This window comes from Durio zibethinus, chromosome 12 (genome assembly GCF_047325235.1).
Source record: "Durio zibethinus cultivar Kanyao isolate XHJ-2024 chromosome 12, ASM4732523v1, whole genome shotgun sequence".
Taxonomy (NCBI): Eukaryota; Viridiplantae; Streptophyta; class Magnoliopsida; order Malvales; family Malvaceae; genus Durio; species Durio zibethinus.
This window is the reverse complement of record NC_143173.1, coordinates 22,277,153-22,293,970: the sequence shown is the minus strand read 5'-3', so window position 1 is coordinate 22,293,970 and position 16,818 is coordinate 22,277,153. Positions and strand designations below refer to the sequence as shown.

Sequence of the window (16,818 nt, the reverse complement as noted above, 5' to 3'; positions counted from 1 at the left end):
ATATATATATATATATATATGATCCATTCCATTTTACTAAGTTGCAACTAAGCAAAGGAATTCCATTTTTACTGATAAATACTCGATACCCAAATATATGTACGAAGTTGATCAAGTGCTTTTTAGGACGTCTTGAACTTGACGATTCACCTTTATCTAAAACATATATTGAGATTTTTTACACTAAAAATATGTCCAAATGTTTTACATACAAAGGAGATCGATGAATGGTGCTGATGATCCCATAACATTACCATTCTTTACTCTTCTACATACAAAGCTAATCACTTACTTTAATACTAAACCAGTTATTGTAAATATCAAGTTCCAATTTCTAGAGCAATTCCTAATCAGTTTGAACTTTGACCAATAGTTATAGTAAAAATTTTTGTAGAAGTAGACAGTTTGAAAGGTAGTATTTGAAATAGTTATCAATACTACCCTATATAAAAAGTATTCATTAAGAGATCTAACACTGATACGTGTTTTTTTTTTTTACAGTTGTTTGACATTTGAGTGGAAGCAACCTAGGAATTTTTTTTTTTTGTTCTTTTACAATTCTTTTTATTTGACCAGAACCGAGAGGCAGAAACTTCTTTCACATGACCTTTTTTTTTTTTTTTTTATGTTTGACAGAGTATTTTAATTAGATTTTCGAAGCTTCTCTTTTTGATTCCTATTACTGCTTCAAAGAGATGAAGTTTAGTGTGAAAAAGAGGCTTATCTGGTGTGTATTTCTTGGTTCTTTTTCCTTTCGTTATTTCTTTTTTTTTTTTTTTTTCAGACGTTTTTGGGTAAAGTTTTTGGCTTCTTTTTGTTATATAATTGAATGTGGGTTTCATTTTTTTTTTTTTTTTGGGTTTTGTTGAGATGATTTTGGTGTTAGAGATTTTAATTTTATTTAATGGAGTTGGATTCTTGAATGGAGTTGGATTCTTGAATGGAGTTTGGGTTTTGTGATTATGAGGTTAGCATGTTGTGAATTTCTTTTTTTAAAAGATTTTCTCTTTGCATGTTTTATGTTGGATGAAAATTAATTTTTAGTTGTTATTTTATTTGACGATACTTCTTTTTATTAGTGTTGTAATCATTCTTTTAAATAGAAACATACTTTTTTTGGTGTATATTTTGTGGCATTTTTTAGGAGTATGATGTTTTGCATATTGTTTGAATGAAATTGTGATTTTGTTTTCGATTGATCTTATAAAAATGTGTTTTTCTTTTGATGGGTGATAAAATTTTTGGGGTTTTGATTTTCGATCATCTTTCTTGTATTAGAAATTTGTTGTTTTTGTTATTTTTTGTTGTGTTTATATATTTAATAGAAAATTGTTTGAGTGGAGTTTTTTTTTGTTGCAAGAAGAGTTTTGCTTTAATTTGATGAGTATTTTGCTTTTTTCACAGGAATTGTTGAAAGTTTGGGAAAGACAGGGTGGAGTAAGAGTGGAAGTAGTAGTGTCATTGTTTGCATCCAAAACTTTTTTCTCTGTTTCTTTCATCAATTTTCCTAAGCAAGTGGCATAAAAAAGACAAAGAGAGTGCTCCAATAGAGCTCAAACATTGTGTTTTCGAGTTCCACAATGGAATCAATCTTTGCTTTCAGACCATTTCACTTTTGTTCTCGGCCACCAACACCTCTCTCACTCGGTTATTTTCCATGGCCACAGTAACTGACGACCATCACCACCACAAGCTTTAACTTTGCCACATTTTTTCTTCAACTTCCAAGCTTTTCAATCCCATCCTTACTTCTTACTCCTCACGTGATTGTTACAAAAGCACCTCATCTCTTAGGTCTTTTCTTTTTTGTTTTGCAGTTTATAATTCAATTTCTAACTCTTTTTTCCTTACCTTTATTTGTTTCCAATGAAACGAATGAACATAAATTTTAGGTCTTTTTTATTATTGTAAATGATTGACATTCAAATGGTTTTTTTTTTTTTCATTATGTAGGACTAAAGTTGACTTCTTTAACCAAGAACTTGCTTCTATGTTTTTTTTTTTTTTTTTTATGTAGGAAAGATGATGATTCCTCAGTTCATGGACAAGAAAGCCAATTGGGTTGTATATTATGCGCAGTTTCCAAATTAGCCATTAAAGTCATGGTTTTGGACCCTTTAGAGAATTACTAGGCTAGTGCCATTGCTTATGATCACATGGTTGGAAGCCTTGATGATAGTGCTATTGTTCAAGAATTCACAAAAAAGTCCAAATTTGATACTGAATTTATTGTCTTTGTTTGTTAGAAATGAAGTATTTACATTCATAATCTGTTTCTTAGACATCAGTTATAAGGGGAACAAGGTTGATTCTTCAAATGATCAGAATCATAGCCAGTGCAAGAAGATACCAAAGCAAATAAAAGTTGAAAATTTGGTGATTGTGATTGATAGAAGTAGTTTGGAAGATTCAAAACAAGGTCAAAGAATTACCGATTTAGTTCATCTGCTTCTATAAACTTGACTTAGATTGGTAACTCTAAGAACAATGTGAAGCAGGTTCATGATTAGGAGAGTCTTGCTTGCACGTTCTGCACTTAATATCACAATCTTGGTAAGGTATACCTAAATGCTCTATTATACATATAAGTGGAATGGTTTGATCATAAAATGCTGTTTGTTTAACTGTTAATGCAATGAAAAATTGGTCAGCCTGAACAGTAATAGTAACTGAATAAGTTACATATGTAGTTTTTTTAGATTCACACATGAATATCACATGTTAATTTATTGATATATTAGTATAATTGGAGAGCTTTGCATGTTGTTGTTGCTGTTTTTTTTTTTTTTTTTTAGTTTAAAAGTTGTGTTGTTTAAAATTTGGTTGTATAAAGGCTTAATGCTCACATATACCTTCAACCTTTTATACAAAAAGAATTTAAGCTCTTAACATTTTATTACATGCAAATCAGTATATATTCTTTTATTTTTATGTAGCTGAATCCACATACTTTCAAAATTAATGTAATTCAGTAAATTTTAAACTAACCACTGTTAGTATTAAACACATATCATCCAACGTGGATGATGACGTGTAATAATTAGTCCATGTTGATAGATTACATGGCATTTTGGTTGAAGTAAGAAAAAATTGTAAAAAAATTATGTTTAGTTAAAAAGAGTGGCTTGGTTAAAAAAGAAATCGAGAAGTAAAAGTTAAAAATTTGAAAAACAAAAGAAAAAAATTAATCGGTATTGCTATTGGGGAAAGAGAAGTTCTCACTGTGATTTAGGGATTCAGGATTCGGGTTTGGTTGGAAGGATCAAGGAATTTAGAACAAGTTTTTTCTTTCATTTAAGAGTTTTGTGATGTCAAAACAACAGTATCTTTTGAGAAAACAAAGAATCTATATGTTTTAATTTAGGGGTTAGGTTGATTTAGAGTTATTTGAAGAAAAGATTTTAGTGATTTAAGGTTTTTTTTTTGGTGATTTAGGATTTTTTTTTGGAGATTTAGGGTTTCAAAGGTTTTCGATGTAAGGGTTTAGGTGAGTAAGAGTTTTGGGTTTGTGATATTTAGGGTTTGTAGAAAAAGATTTTGATTGATTTAGGTTTTTTGAATTGTGAATCTAGACTGAGTTGGAGTTTTTTGAAGTGTTGTAATTTAGGGTTTTGTGAAATTAGTGTTATTGAAACTTGTGCAAAATGTGTGTGAAACATGTGCTAATGTTGGAAAGATTTTCTGAGTATTGTTAGAAAGGTAAAGGTTTACTATGAAAAGTGATTGAGTCAAACGCTTTTGTATATAAATTATATTTTTGTTAATTTAGCTTTTATATTGTGAAAATTCATGACTAATTTTATATTGAAGAAATTTTTTATGTGCTACATTAGTTTAGCCTTTTGTAGTTGAAAAGGAAAACATCATTTTGGTAGAGAAAGTGCTACTACAGGAACAAATTGTGCAAATCCTAATTTAGAAGAGGCAAAAATTGTTATTAAAATTGTCTTTCTTATAGTATTTTCCAATTTTATATCTATTTATGTTAGTTGCAAGACTAGCCCAAAGATAGTTAAGTAGTGTTCAAATAGTACTTCATATGAATAAAGAAATAATGTTATGATTAGATTTCTCTTTTATTTGGTTGGATTAAATTTGTTTTTTATTTGATAGATAAAGATAAGGTTTTCTTATTTTGTACCAAAAATTGGGATGTCTAAATTCTATAGATGGTTTGGACATTTCATGCCTCTATAGGTATATTTTTAGCTTATGTGGTGGTTTGTGCCTCTTACATGACTATTAGATGATCTTTCTAGTCTAATTTTATATAGCCTTACATCTTGTCAACAACATGCATTACAAGACGTAGAGGGAAAAGAAAGCAATAAAATAGGGCACCATACCTATTTGGCATTGGTTTATATACTGACTTAGACATTGAAAAGTCAATTTTAAATGTAAGCATATTAAACTTTTCAAATTGATAGATGTTTGTGTTTTTAAAAATAAACTAATTTCTTACCTTTTTTTTTTAATATATTTTTCCTATATAGCTTGGGACACCAAGTAAAATGCCCAACACAAGTGGGGGACTATATGCTAACAACAAGAAAAATTGAACATGATTGTTTATGTTCAATATTTGTTAATGCCATGACTTTTTCTGTTTCATGTATTTTTTCTTGAATTTTTTATCTGGCAATCCAAATAGTTAATTGCCTTTTGACACATAATTGTAAGTTCATGGTTTAATACGGGTGTTGTATATGAATGTAAGTGAAATGAATTTTTTGGTTCCAGATTTTTACCCTTTTTTTTTGTTTTTTCTTTTTTATTTACATGTATGAACGGTGATATTTACGATTTTCTCTTGTTTATTTATATTTATTTTTGTTGTATGATTCACAAGCAGGTCTAAATGGTGAAAGATATTACATGTTCTTTCTTTGTTTATTTATTTTTTTATTTTTGTTATATGATAGACCAGTAGGTTTGAAAGGTGAAAGATATTAGTTGTTTTTTTTTCTTGTTTATTTTTGTTGTGTTGTAATTTTTATATCTAAGTGTAATTTTTATTTTTTAATTTTTTGCAAAATGCCATGTCAACAATCCATGTGGACACCTTTTACCATGTTATCATGCCAGTTGTCAAAGTTAATCTAATTTAATGAAATTTTACTTAATTACATTAATTTTGAAAGTTTGTAGATTTATTTACATAAAAATAAAATAATTTAGACTTATTTGCATGCAATAAAACGTTGGGAGCTTAAATCCATTTTGTATAAAAGGTTGAGGGTATATTTGAGCATTAAAACATTGTATAAATGATTATTGGAATTGTTTTCTATAGGATTTGTTCAAGGTTTGTTGATTAATTTCAAGGTGAATGGAAAGTTTAGTGTTCTATTTTGGTTGGATTTTTGTGATATTTGTTTTAAAGTATGGTTGGAGATAGTAAGTATTGTTAAGTTTGAGGTTATGTGATTTTGTTTTTGTATTTCTTTTTTACTGTGTGTGATTTTGTATATATTGAATTTGCCTTTTAGGTCATAATGAAGCAGCAAGATTGTTGCTTGGTGATGCCCACAAGACCTCAATTATGAGAAGTAATAAGTCTTAACTTTTCCTAATTGAGAAATAACTACAAAGAGATCAACTGATTGACTTATTTGTTGTTCATTTGATATTCACTAGCAAAAGTAAGGTGACTATATGACATTGCAAACGTGTTGTCTTCCATGAATCTTATTGAGAAGGTAAATAGATTGAGAAAACCAATGAAAGATTAGAACTTTAACTTTGATCTCAGCATCTTTGAAATTATTATTCTTATAAACTTAAGATATGGTGTTTTAAAGTGCTCAAAGGTAAATGAATATTATGTAAATACAAGGAAGCATGCACTTAGGTGGTTAGGGCTGAGAGGGAAATAAAAAAAATGATCTGCTGATGCTTTGGTTTTTCATGAGTCTAATAGAAGGGTGTTTCTAGCTGCTGTTACAAACATCAGTTTTAAGAGAAATAAGGTTGATTCTTCAAATGAAAGTAGATGCAGAAGCAAATAAAAATTGAAAATTTGATGACTATGACTGATAGAAGCAGTTTGGACGATTCAAAACAAGGTTCAAAGGGCTACCAATTTGGTCTATTTGCTCCTATAAACTTGACCAAGATTGGTAACTCTGAGAACAATATGAAGCGAGTTCAAGACCGGGAGACTCTTGCTTCCATGTTTCATCCTCAATATCACAATCAAGGTAAGGTATACTTTAATACTCTATTATACATATAAGTGGAATGGTTTGATAATAGAAATGCTTTTTGTTTAACTTCTAATGTGATGAAAAATTGGTCAGCTTGAATAGTAATAGTAACCGAATAAGTTACACAAACAGATTTTATAGATTCACATGTGAATATTGCATGCTAGCTTATTGATATATTATTTAATGTTTATAATTGTACTAATAAACCTGATAAAAACAATTGTACTAATAAACGAGAAAAATGATAAGGTAAAATATTTTCTATCAGTTCACATAAAATTTTGGTCAATAAAAATTTACAACCAGCTACTTGAGGTATAAATTTTATCTGGTCAGTTGCTTTCTACTTTTGGCCAGTTCAACACTTTTCTCAGTTTCTATGGTCTGTTGGTAATAGGGTATGTCTTGCTATCTTATGTCACTTGGAGCACTTAAGCACATCTGTGACCTGAAAGTTTTTACGTGCTAGATTCTGAATAGCAAAAGAGTAGTCTTTGTTGCATTTTTTATTAGCAAGCGGAAGAGCAGTTTTGGTTGCATTTTTCATTATGCTAATAAATTATTTTTATCATTGACCTTACTCTTTTATTTTACTGGAGGAGGATGAATTAATAATATATTACTTTAGGATGACAATTAACAATATTAGATGTTTGAAAATTTAAGCTTATTTACAAACGAAGTTCAATTACGAGGTATTGATGAATTCATACCAATTTGCTCTCATTTCTTTTATTAGTTTTAATCACTCTTCAAATCGAAGGGTTTTGAAAAACATATTGATATTTGTGTTAGTGCTCTAATAATAATAAAATATGTTTTAAGTAATCTCTTTAATTAAAAGTATATATAAATCTATTTATTTTATTTATTTAATATTAATTTAGTATAAAATTATTCTGTCTCGATGCAAAGCGAGATTTGCTTCCTATTAATTGAAATAATTTGTTTCATAAAAAAGGATTTATCCATCAACTTCCTGTCACAGGATTTTAGGAAACTTCAAATTGGATTTTAAGCATCTGGCCTCCAAATCCCATTCTCAAGTTTTGTCAGAAGATCTGCAGCAAATGTAAGGGACCAAATATCAAGCTTGAGAGAGAGAGAGGGAACAGCAAGGGCGTAAAAGAATACTAGCTTACTATTAGAGAAGCCAAATATATATGGGTATATTCAAACATCACTCTAAATATTGGCTTCCACCAAAGGCAATGGCAAACAAACATTTCACAAAGACAAAAAGGAAGGGGAAAAAATCCCCCCCCCCCCCCCCAAATCACAACTTCCAAACTACTCAGCATGACTTAGCCCTTGACACGGTATTATATGTGATAACAATAGTGCTAAAATCACTTGGCCATGACATCATTTCATTTGCATCTCGGGCTACCCTTGCTCATATTTCTCCATTTATCCTTGAGGTCTACTGTAGTCCTACCACTCAGAAACACTTTAGCACCAAAGTCCAAAATTCTCTTCCATGGAACATTTCCACCATAATTTCCAAACTTCTGTACTCCCTTCTGCAAGAATAACATCAATGTTTTTCAAAATGTGAAGGACAAAGAAAAACATCGCCAGCTCAAATCTTTGAAAACTATACTGTGAAGAAAAAGATGAAACAAGATGCAGTTCCTTCAAGAAATCATAAGTAATACACTAAAAGCCACAGGCTTGGAAAATCTAAATGTTAATGTTGAGCCTGCTGGATTATTAAAATCTCCATCGGACCCACATGATATTGGAGGCATAAGAAAAATAAACATTCAAGACACATTTCTGAAACCAAAACTCCGACCACAAGGATTACACAATAATAGATCTACAAAACTATGAATATAATTTATATGACTTCCTCTACAAATAATTACCCTGAGCATCTCTTCTTCATCATTCGTCCACGGAACTTTCTTTCTCCTCAACTGTGGAGTTGCAGGGAATGAGCTACAAATAAGAATCACGTTAAGATTTAATTATCAATGAAATAAAAGGCTCCCTAATTTCTTCCAGAACAACTATTCACATTCCACAAAATAATAAAATTGATGACCAAAGCATATTAAAGATTTCAAAAAGATGCTTTACAAATGGAATAGAAATATCTATTCTTGAAGATGACATGAACATTACAGGAATAACAAGAATATTAATTTAAGCAAAGGGAACTTACTACTTTGTCTCACGTTTTCTGAACCTCATGGAGTAACTAGATATTATATACTTGTTGTTTGCATCCGTAGAAGATTCTTCTCCATCGCTGTTTAGAGAACAGCCAGGTTTTGCAGGTGCATCAGTAATCTGAGGCTCCACAGCTTCCTTCATAACATCTTCTTTAACTTCTACCTGAATTACGGGTACAGTTTTAGTGTTTTCACTGGTTGGATTATCATCATTGAATTTAAGGTTGGCAGGTAGTTCTTCCTCTTGGTGTTCACATTCTCTCATGGATTGGTGCCCAAGGACTAGTTTTTCTTCCTCTTCATTATTTTCACCTTGAACATCTACTGCCCCACCCATAAATGTATCTTCTTCTACACACAGTTTATTACCATTTAGATGTGATGCAGAAGGGCCATGATTAACTTCTCTATTTTGATTAATAAAATTGTGTTCACTCTCTCCTAGATGCCCACTCTCCTGAATTCCAACAAGGTCTTCATTACCATTTAATCTTGAATGACTCTGAAGCTTCCTCTGTTCCTCAGTAAGTTTTTTTGAACAAAACTCCATAAAAGCAGCTAGTTCCTTCCTCGCCAAGGAGGCTTTGTCCTTAGCTTCTAGGTACTTTGAGATGGAAACAGAATATGCACAGAATGGGCAATAAAAGTTGCCCTTTTCATCAAATCTTGCAGCAGAATCCAAGCAGCTCTCATGAACCACAAGTTGGCAACCGCTAGAACTGCAAATCAAAACCTGACCATTTTGATTACACTTCGCACAAATATTTTGTTCTGTCCAGCCAGCTTTTCGCACAAGATCTTGACTTGGTGTGCACAGAGAACTCAAGAAAAGGCTCTTCTTCAAGGCAATATTAAACCTCTCATCTTCATATTCACATATTTGTTCCACACAAGGATGATCCATGTCAGCTTTGGCCTCAACAAGATCAATATTTTGCTGTAATCCATCGGCAGAAGAGGAATTTGGGGAACTTAATGGAAAACCTTGATCAATATTTTCACCAGCATCACCACTGGCACCCCTTTGCAGTGCACCATTTTCAACATGATCGGATTCATTCATCACAACATTTTGGCAAGGTCTGTTTCCATACTTTCGCTCAGCCAATACATCAGCATTTTGAACATTCACCATCTGATTGTCCTGCAATTCTACATGACCAAAAGCATCACTCTGCCCAAGGGTCCTTGAGGGAACACACACATCTTGATCACCCTCACCTGCTTGAGAATCCTTTCCCAAGTTATTACCTTCTATTTCAGTAACTTTTATAATCCCTCCAGACAGATCTTCCAACTGTTCCTCACCATGCAAGCAAATTGGAATCTGTTCAACAGACTGAATAGTACAAGTCGCATCCTGCTTGAACTTCTTTGCATTCAAATGAAGATCATTATGCAAACTATTCTGATTAACACTGACAAGTCCCACCAAATTTCCAGCAACCAAGTCATTTCTACACCTCTTAGAGTGTATTGAATTTCTTTCAAGCAATCCATCTTGCAAGATCTCATTATCATTTTCATGAATTTGAGGAATCAAGTTACCCTCTTGATTACAATTTTCATCATCACTATCATCAGGTCTCAATGTAGGCACATTTTCATCACCTTCATGATCAGGAATCTCCTCCAAAATTGAACTTTTCAACTGTTCCAGAAAAAGGTCAATAAGGAATGATAAATAAATAAATAAGAACGTGAGTGCAAAAAAAAAAAAAAAAAAGAAAGAATGAAGATTGATACCCATTATGCCATCATTGCAGCAGGAACAAAGAAATAAGAAATTCCTATTTTACCTGTTCTAATGCACATTTAGGTAGTGAGGCTCTTTTATGCATCATAAAGGGGTTAACATCCAATCTCAAAAGCTCTGCTCCAGCCTTTTTCAGATTTGAAAGTGGGACCTGATAAAGAAAGATACTGATAACTGACAATGTATAAATTCTGGCTAGCAAATTCTAATGAAAGAGAGGTGAAAAAAATAATAATTTCTTCCCAGACAACCAAATTCATAAAGCAATGCTGAAACTAGAATGTAATGTTTTGTATTTTACCTCCTGCAGTATGTGTTCGAGAACATCTTCACAGCTAGAAGAAAGATCAAAGGCAACTCTTGAATCAGGAGGAGCAACATTTTCGAGACCATTTTTAGGACCAAATACCTCCTCCAGACATCTTAAAGCAACCCTTTCACTCGTATTTTTCCCTAAGCCGTCTGGTGATACTGGAGCCGTTTCGATCAAATCTGAAAGAAGAGAGAAAAGGTAAAACGCCCAAAAAGTGAACAAACATCAAGAGATTTTTATTTGTCCATACCACGTATAACAGAAGTATCCATCTGGGGGAAGCTTGATAGGTATTCAATGATCCAAAGCCATGGACGGCTTGGACCAGAAGAATAAATGCCAAACATTCGACCTAGTTCGTCCATAAGAATGCCCAGTTCAGAGCAGGCACTTGATCTACCTATTATGAAAACACGAGTTTCGTAAGTTTGAAACGTTTTTAAAGAACGGAAAATCCGACAAACAATAAAATAAACATAAAAAGCAAAATGATGGCATCATTCAAGCACTGTTTTTGACAACATCTAGTTTATTATACAATCTCATGCACAGAAATGAGCAAGGAAACGTAAATTTCTCAAGAAATGAAGCAAGAATTTAGCAACAAAGAAAACATATTAACTGATTAATAAAAGACCAAAAAACACAAAAAGAAAAAACCCTCAGCTAGGAATACTAAGTGGATAGATTTCAAGAAAAATCCTTCAATAAACTCATGATAGAGTAATACTTTGCCGTGGGTAAAATTAACTGAAAAGACGAAAAATCAAAATCAAATCCACTTTTTTAATTAAAAAAAATTGTCCCTTGAACTAAGAAATGTAAGTAAACCCTAGAAAATACTGCATACAGAAAATAAAATTACTAGATGAATACTTAAATCAGAAAAAATAATAAAAAAAAAGAGAAGACGAAACATTAAAAAAAAAAAAAATCAAAGGTCGGGTTTGGGTGAGATCATAAAGAGTGAATAAACAAAAATAAATAAATAAATAAGTAGAAAGCAGTAGCGAACAATTAGGGTAACCATAAAGAGATTGGGAAGAGAAAGTTCAGTACCTTAAAAATGGCTTAAAATTCTTTAACAAAATTCTCAACAACAGAAATGAGAAATTTATTTTTTATTTTTTATTTTTTTTGAAGATCTTCATGGAAAACGATGACATATATAGTTTTTCTTTTTCATGGGAAAAAGGAGCAGAGCGGGAAAAAAAGGAGGTGGTACTGGGAGGCTTGAGGCTGAGTTTGCTTAGTATTTGGGTTTGTTCGGCTTCTCTAATTAGGATCAGAATTTTTGTGGCCTAAACTGCTAGGCTTTTATCCAAATCCTTTGTTCATTTTTTTATATTTAAGAATAGTCTTTGTGTCACATGTGTTGCATGTGAATTATTTTGTATTTTTAAATAATTTATGTTTAATAAATTTTATCATTGAATTCTCTTCGATAGTTTTTTATGTTAATTTTTTTTTTGAATAAATTGCGTGCAATTAGTGCAATATGTTTTAGTGGTAAAAGAAAATAAACTAATTCAAGTTGGAAGTGGATCCCAAATATTTATAGTTTGTTTGATATATTCAAATTCTGACTTAGATCGTCACAATTAACGTGCAAAAAAAATTTATTGAAAATATTTAAAACATAGATAATTTAAGGATTATAAAAGCAAGAAAATTCAAATCATAATTAGAATTTTTTAAAAAAAAATTATGTTCCAAAGCTGCATGTATTGAAGATCAATGCTTTGCACTCTTCAATCTTGTTGCTTTTCAATCTTGTTTGCTTTAGTTTCTGTAAATTGATTGAAGTAAATTATTTTTTTATTTAAAATTGTTAAAATTTGATCTTGATAATTGAAACTAAAAATTCAATAAAAGAGTTTTACTAAGAAAGCATTAAAAAATAATACCATTCTTATTTGGTGATCGCCATAGCAAAACAAGAACACGTGGGGAACTGTTTTTGCTTAAATTAAATACGTATTCTTGCAAGAATGACTTCTTTTCCATTATGTTGACTAATTATTATCTCAAAATGTATTACATTATCCCAAAATGTTTGCATACCATTATTGTTTCTTTGCACAAACCATTGATGGATCCAAATTTTTTAAAAGTTTGATCGGACAATTAAGTTTTAAGATCAATAAAATAATATAATCACATTGGTGAACAGAGTTTTTTGCAGGACATTTCATCGTATCTATCATATAGAACATAAAAATTTCATAAGTATTTAAATAGCACAAAAAAATCAACATATATAATATTAGTTTAGTATTAAAATATTAGATGAAATGAGCAAACAATATAAAAATAAGCATATCAAAATATTATAGTTAAAATAGGCCAAATCAAGTATTATATTTAATGGTACATATATTGACCACATCAAATAATGTTATATATAGCATTGAAATTTATACTTAATATATCAATCATCGCTATAATAAACAAACTCATGAGTTTCATCATCATCATTTTTTTGTTCTTTTGCTTGAATCGTTTATTCATAATCTATCTCTTCATAATCACTAACAACAAAAATTGTAGGATTATCAAATTATTCTAAGATAGTAACATTTCATAGAATAAAAACTTTAATTTTTTAATACACATCTTCATTTAAATTAGCTATTTGTTCTTCATCTCCATCATTATTACTTACCCAATATGTATTCCTGGCTTTTATTTTAAAAACTGCCCCCCAATTATTTTGATCTCTTCTTTTAAAAAGATAGCTTGTATAGAAAACTTGATGTATTTATGAAGCTAAGACAAATGGTTCTTGCTAGTAAGTACTAAATTGTATTTAATTTCAACAAGACCATGATAGGGATCAACCTTTACCCTTTTTTCTATGTCAAACTAATGACATTTAAAAAGTACAACTTTATTTTTTGCTCCAAAATACTCTAACTCAATTATATCTTCTAAGATACCATAAAAGTCATGCCCGTATTCATTATAACAACTTCCTTTCACACATATCTTATAATTCATCATTTTTTGACATTAGCCATAGTAAACTATATGAAACTTAAAACCATTCACAAAGTAACCTTTAAAACACATAACCATGCGTCCGGGGCCATAAGCATCTCAACTAGACAATGATCAATTTTGCCATTTTAATCTTCAACCATTCAATCATAAAACATTCAAATTGATCATTGTTTTTAATTATATGAAAATATTATTTTATTCATGTATGGTATTATGCTCTAAACTAACAAATTGTCTTAACCATTACGGAAGTCTTGCATCACATGCTTTCTCCATCTCTACATCACTTATATTCACAAATTCCCTTCTCATTGAGTCATCAAATATCCTATCATTGTAAATTATGAATTAAAAAAATTTTAAAAACTAACTAGAAACAATACATTATCATGTTTGACATAGTACTTACTCACTGTAAGAATTTATCTTTTCACAATTCAATAAAACATATAAGTGTGCTTTGGTATGTTCATGCATTGATAGCCATCGAGACTTATCTTATGGACCTAATGCTCGTCAAGATGAGTAAAAATAAAAAAAATAATTGTTAGATTCCATGACTCTCCCATCATTTACGTAAAACTCGATTCAATTTTGTTGATACATTTGGATCAAAATATAATGAGCAACAAATGGATATCTTCTTCATAACATATACCTTATATATAGATGTTTCAACAAATGCTTAAATGGTGCTTTTTTTTTTTTTAGATAATGAAGAAACGTAGTCATCATCATAGCATAACATAACAAAAATGTTATTGAGAGGAACTTAAATTAATAAATTTTAATGTCTAACAACTAAAATATATTACTTTTTATATGGATACATCCATCGATAATGAACAAATCCATAAATTTTTACCTCGTTAAGCACATGAATTGGCAAATGTTCCATAAAATCAAAGAAACCTAGAGAAAATTTTATTTTTAATTTGTAGATTATTTCTACAATTTTTTTATTCAATACTTCTATATGATTTACATGTAGTTCAGTAGAATATAGATATATAAAAAAATGAAATAGCTTAGTAATTGCATCCTAAATAAAGTTAGGCACCAAATCACGAAAGGCAATTAGGAGCAATCATTGTATGAAAACATGATAATCATGACGTTTTATGCCATAAAACTTGCAATTAGCCATATTTATACATTGAGCTATGTTAGATGTAAAACTATTATGAAGCCTTAATTATTTAACTTATGCACAAACATCTTTTTTTTTGCTTTTTGCTTAAAGCATAAGAAGCTTTAGACATGAAAACTCTCATTTCTTTCAATCAATTTTAACTCAGGATGCTTGTAATACACTTTAAGATCTAATCTAGCTTTTATGTTGTCTTTGATTTTGCCTTTAACATCCATCATTGTGTTAAATACATTGTTAAAGATATTACGCTCAATATACATCACATCATGATTATACCAAAATAAGATTGGTATGTAAATATCGAGGATGATCACATACCCAATAATATATCAAATTTACTGTTTTCTTTTAAAACAACAAGCAATTATCTTCACATATATAAATTTTTTTATAATCAAGTCTAAGTTTCATCATCTTTTTTTTTTTATTTTATAGAAGTTTTTTGGTAATTATCATCCACCAATAACATATCTTTCATTATATTCATCAGACAATCAAAACATAACCCATTCATTAAATTTTGATTTACAATTTAAAAGTTACAACATAGCAGATATGATTATATGCTTTGTACAACTTGATCACAATGGTTCATCCGTATCATTTAATAAAAAATAAAAGCTTACCATGTCTACATTCAGATTTTCTTATTCAACTCTTGCACCACTAGTATGAGAAGTATCCACCCTAAAATCAGGATAGATAGCATCTTTAACCATTCTAGTATACGAATTTTCTAAACCTACTTCACTAATCAATTCAAAGGTATCCCTACTTATTGATGGTTATCTTATTTCTAACTTTTCATATGATACCCAACTCATATAACCACAGGTAAATTTCTTATAATAAAGGTGCTCACATATAGCATCCACATTTAAAGATCATCTGTTCTCACATTGCGTACAAGGGTACCTGATCTTTTCATTACTTACAAAGTATGGTTCAGAATAAATATATCCAACAAATTCTTCTACACCATCATAGAAGTTTTGACTAATGTATCCATTTATATCTAAATATGAATACATCAAAAGTGACTTTTGTACATTTTTCAACCCTAATTGCATTATGATAAAGGTCTAAAAAATATTACTCTTAGTGTAATAAACTGAAAATAAGCAATTAAAGTCTTAAAAAGCAATTACAAAATTTTAACACATAAATGCACGCCCCATATGTTTTGGAGGTGTGTACATGAATAAAAGCTCAAAAGTCACATAGTTTGAATTGATAGTTTTATAAGCAATAAGAATAAATTATTTTGACACAAATTCTTCAATACAAGTACATATGCAATAATATATTGTTTATCGTTAGACATTAAGATTTTACTTTTCAACATAAGTAGACACATTCCATCTTTAGATTATATTTCATCCATGGTCCATTGGAAACTTCATCTTTAGATTATATTTCATCTTAATATAATCTTTAGATTATATGATAACTTGTCCCAATTAAAACCATATTTGGGCTTGGCTCTATTGCTCTAGTGGTATGATAAGGAAAAAGTGAGACTAAAGATATTTGAAAAAAGAAAAAAAAAACAATTAAGGGAAGAAAAGTATAATCACTACCAATATTTGAAATCTTTTAACTCTATACTTAACACTTGAGTTTGAGATAAATAAAACTCTTAAGTATGCTTTTGTTCAAGATAAACGTGGCATAAGGTAATAAAATTTGGACGTATTTATTTGATTAGTGTGACATTTTGTTTGATTTTCCATTTGTTTGACAATTCTAATCTTAGGATGGGTAGAGTTGATTAAGATGTGATTTTCAAAGTAGGTCACTCCACTAGTAAAAATTAAAAAAAAAAAACATCAATCATCATCTGTCATTAACAATAATTGTTTGTCATCTTTTACTAGTTGGCAATCACTATTTTTTTTAAATATTTCACTATCTAAAAAATCCTGTTATTAAAATATAATACAAAATATATTATAGAGAATCCCTATACAATATCTTAATTTTGACATAATCATCTAATAGTGGGTTTTGTTATATTTTTTAAAAACTTATATAAATGAAATTTTACATCAAAATTAATATCTTGAAAAATACTATCAATAAATGAGTAAAAACAACAAAATTTTATTAATTTTTTTACAAATATTGAACAATAAATATTGCAAAAATAGCAAGTAAATTTTGTTTTTCAATTAAAAGCCCCAACTTTAAACATGAGAAAG

General features: G+C 29.9%; 1 protein-coding gene and 1 pseudogene across 4 annotated transcripts; one reads left to right on the top strand and one right to left on the bottom strand.

Moving 5' to 3' along the window:
- Positions 1–5,530: 5,530 nt before the first annotated feature.
- Positions 5,531–6,268, top strand: LOC149515889 (E2F transcription factor-like E2FE; annotated as a pseudogene).
- A 1,063-nt stretch (positions 6,269–7,331) lies between these two features.
- Positions 7,332–11,774, bottom strand: LOC111296311 (uncharacterized). Of its 4 annotated transcripts, none has more exons than XM_089741219.1 (7): positions 11,521–11,774; positions 10,712–10,861; positions 10,450–10,640; positions 10,192–10,299; positions 8,383–10,043; positions 8,084–8,156; positions 7,332–7,735 (listed from the first exon to the last, which is right to left on the bottom strand). In XM_089741219.1, the coding sequence occupies exons 2-7, from the start codon at positions 10,824–10,826 to the stop codon at positions 7,583–7,585; spliced, it is 2,301 nt and encodes a 766-aa protein (XP_089597345.1). In that variant the 5' UTR covers positions 10,827–10,861; positions 11,521–11,774; the 3' UTR covers positions 7,332–7,582. The 4 variants fall into 4 exon arrangements, with proteins under 4 accessions (XP_089597345.1, XP_089597346.1, XP_089597347.1 ...); XM_089741220.1 differs by having other exon boundaries at positions 10,712–10,857; positions 11,521–11,748; XM_089741221.1 differs by lacking the exon at positions 11,521–11,774 and having other exon boundaries at positions 10,192–10,315; positions 10,712–10,852.
- Between the last annotated feature and the right edge of the window lie 5,044 nt (positions 11,775–16,818).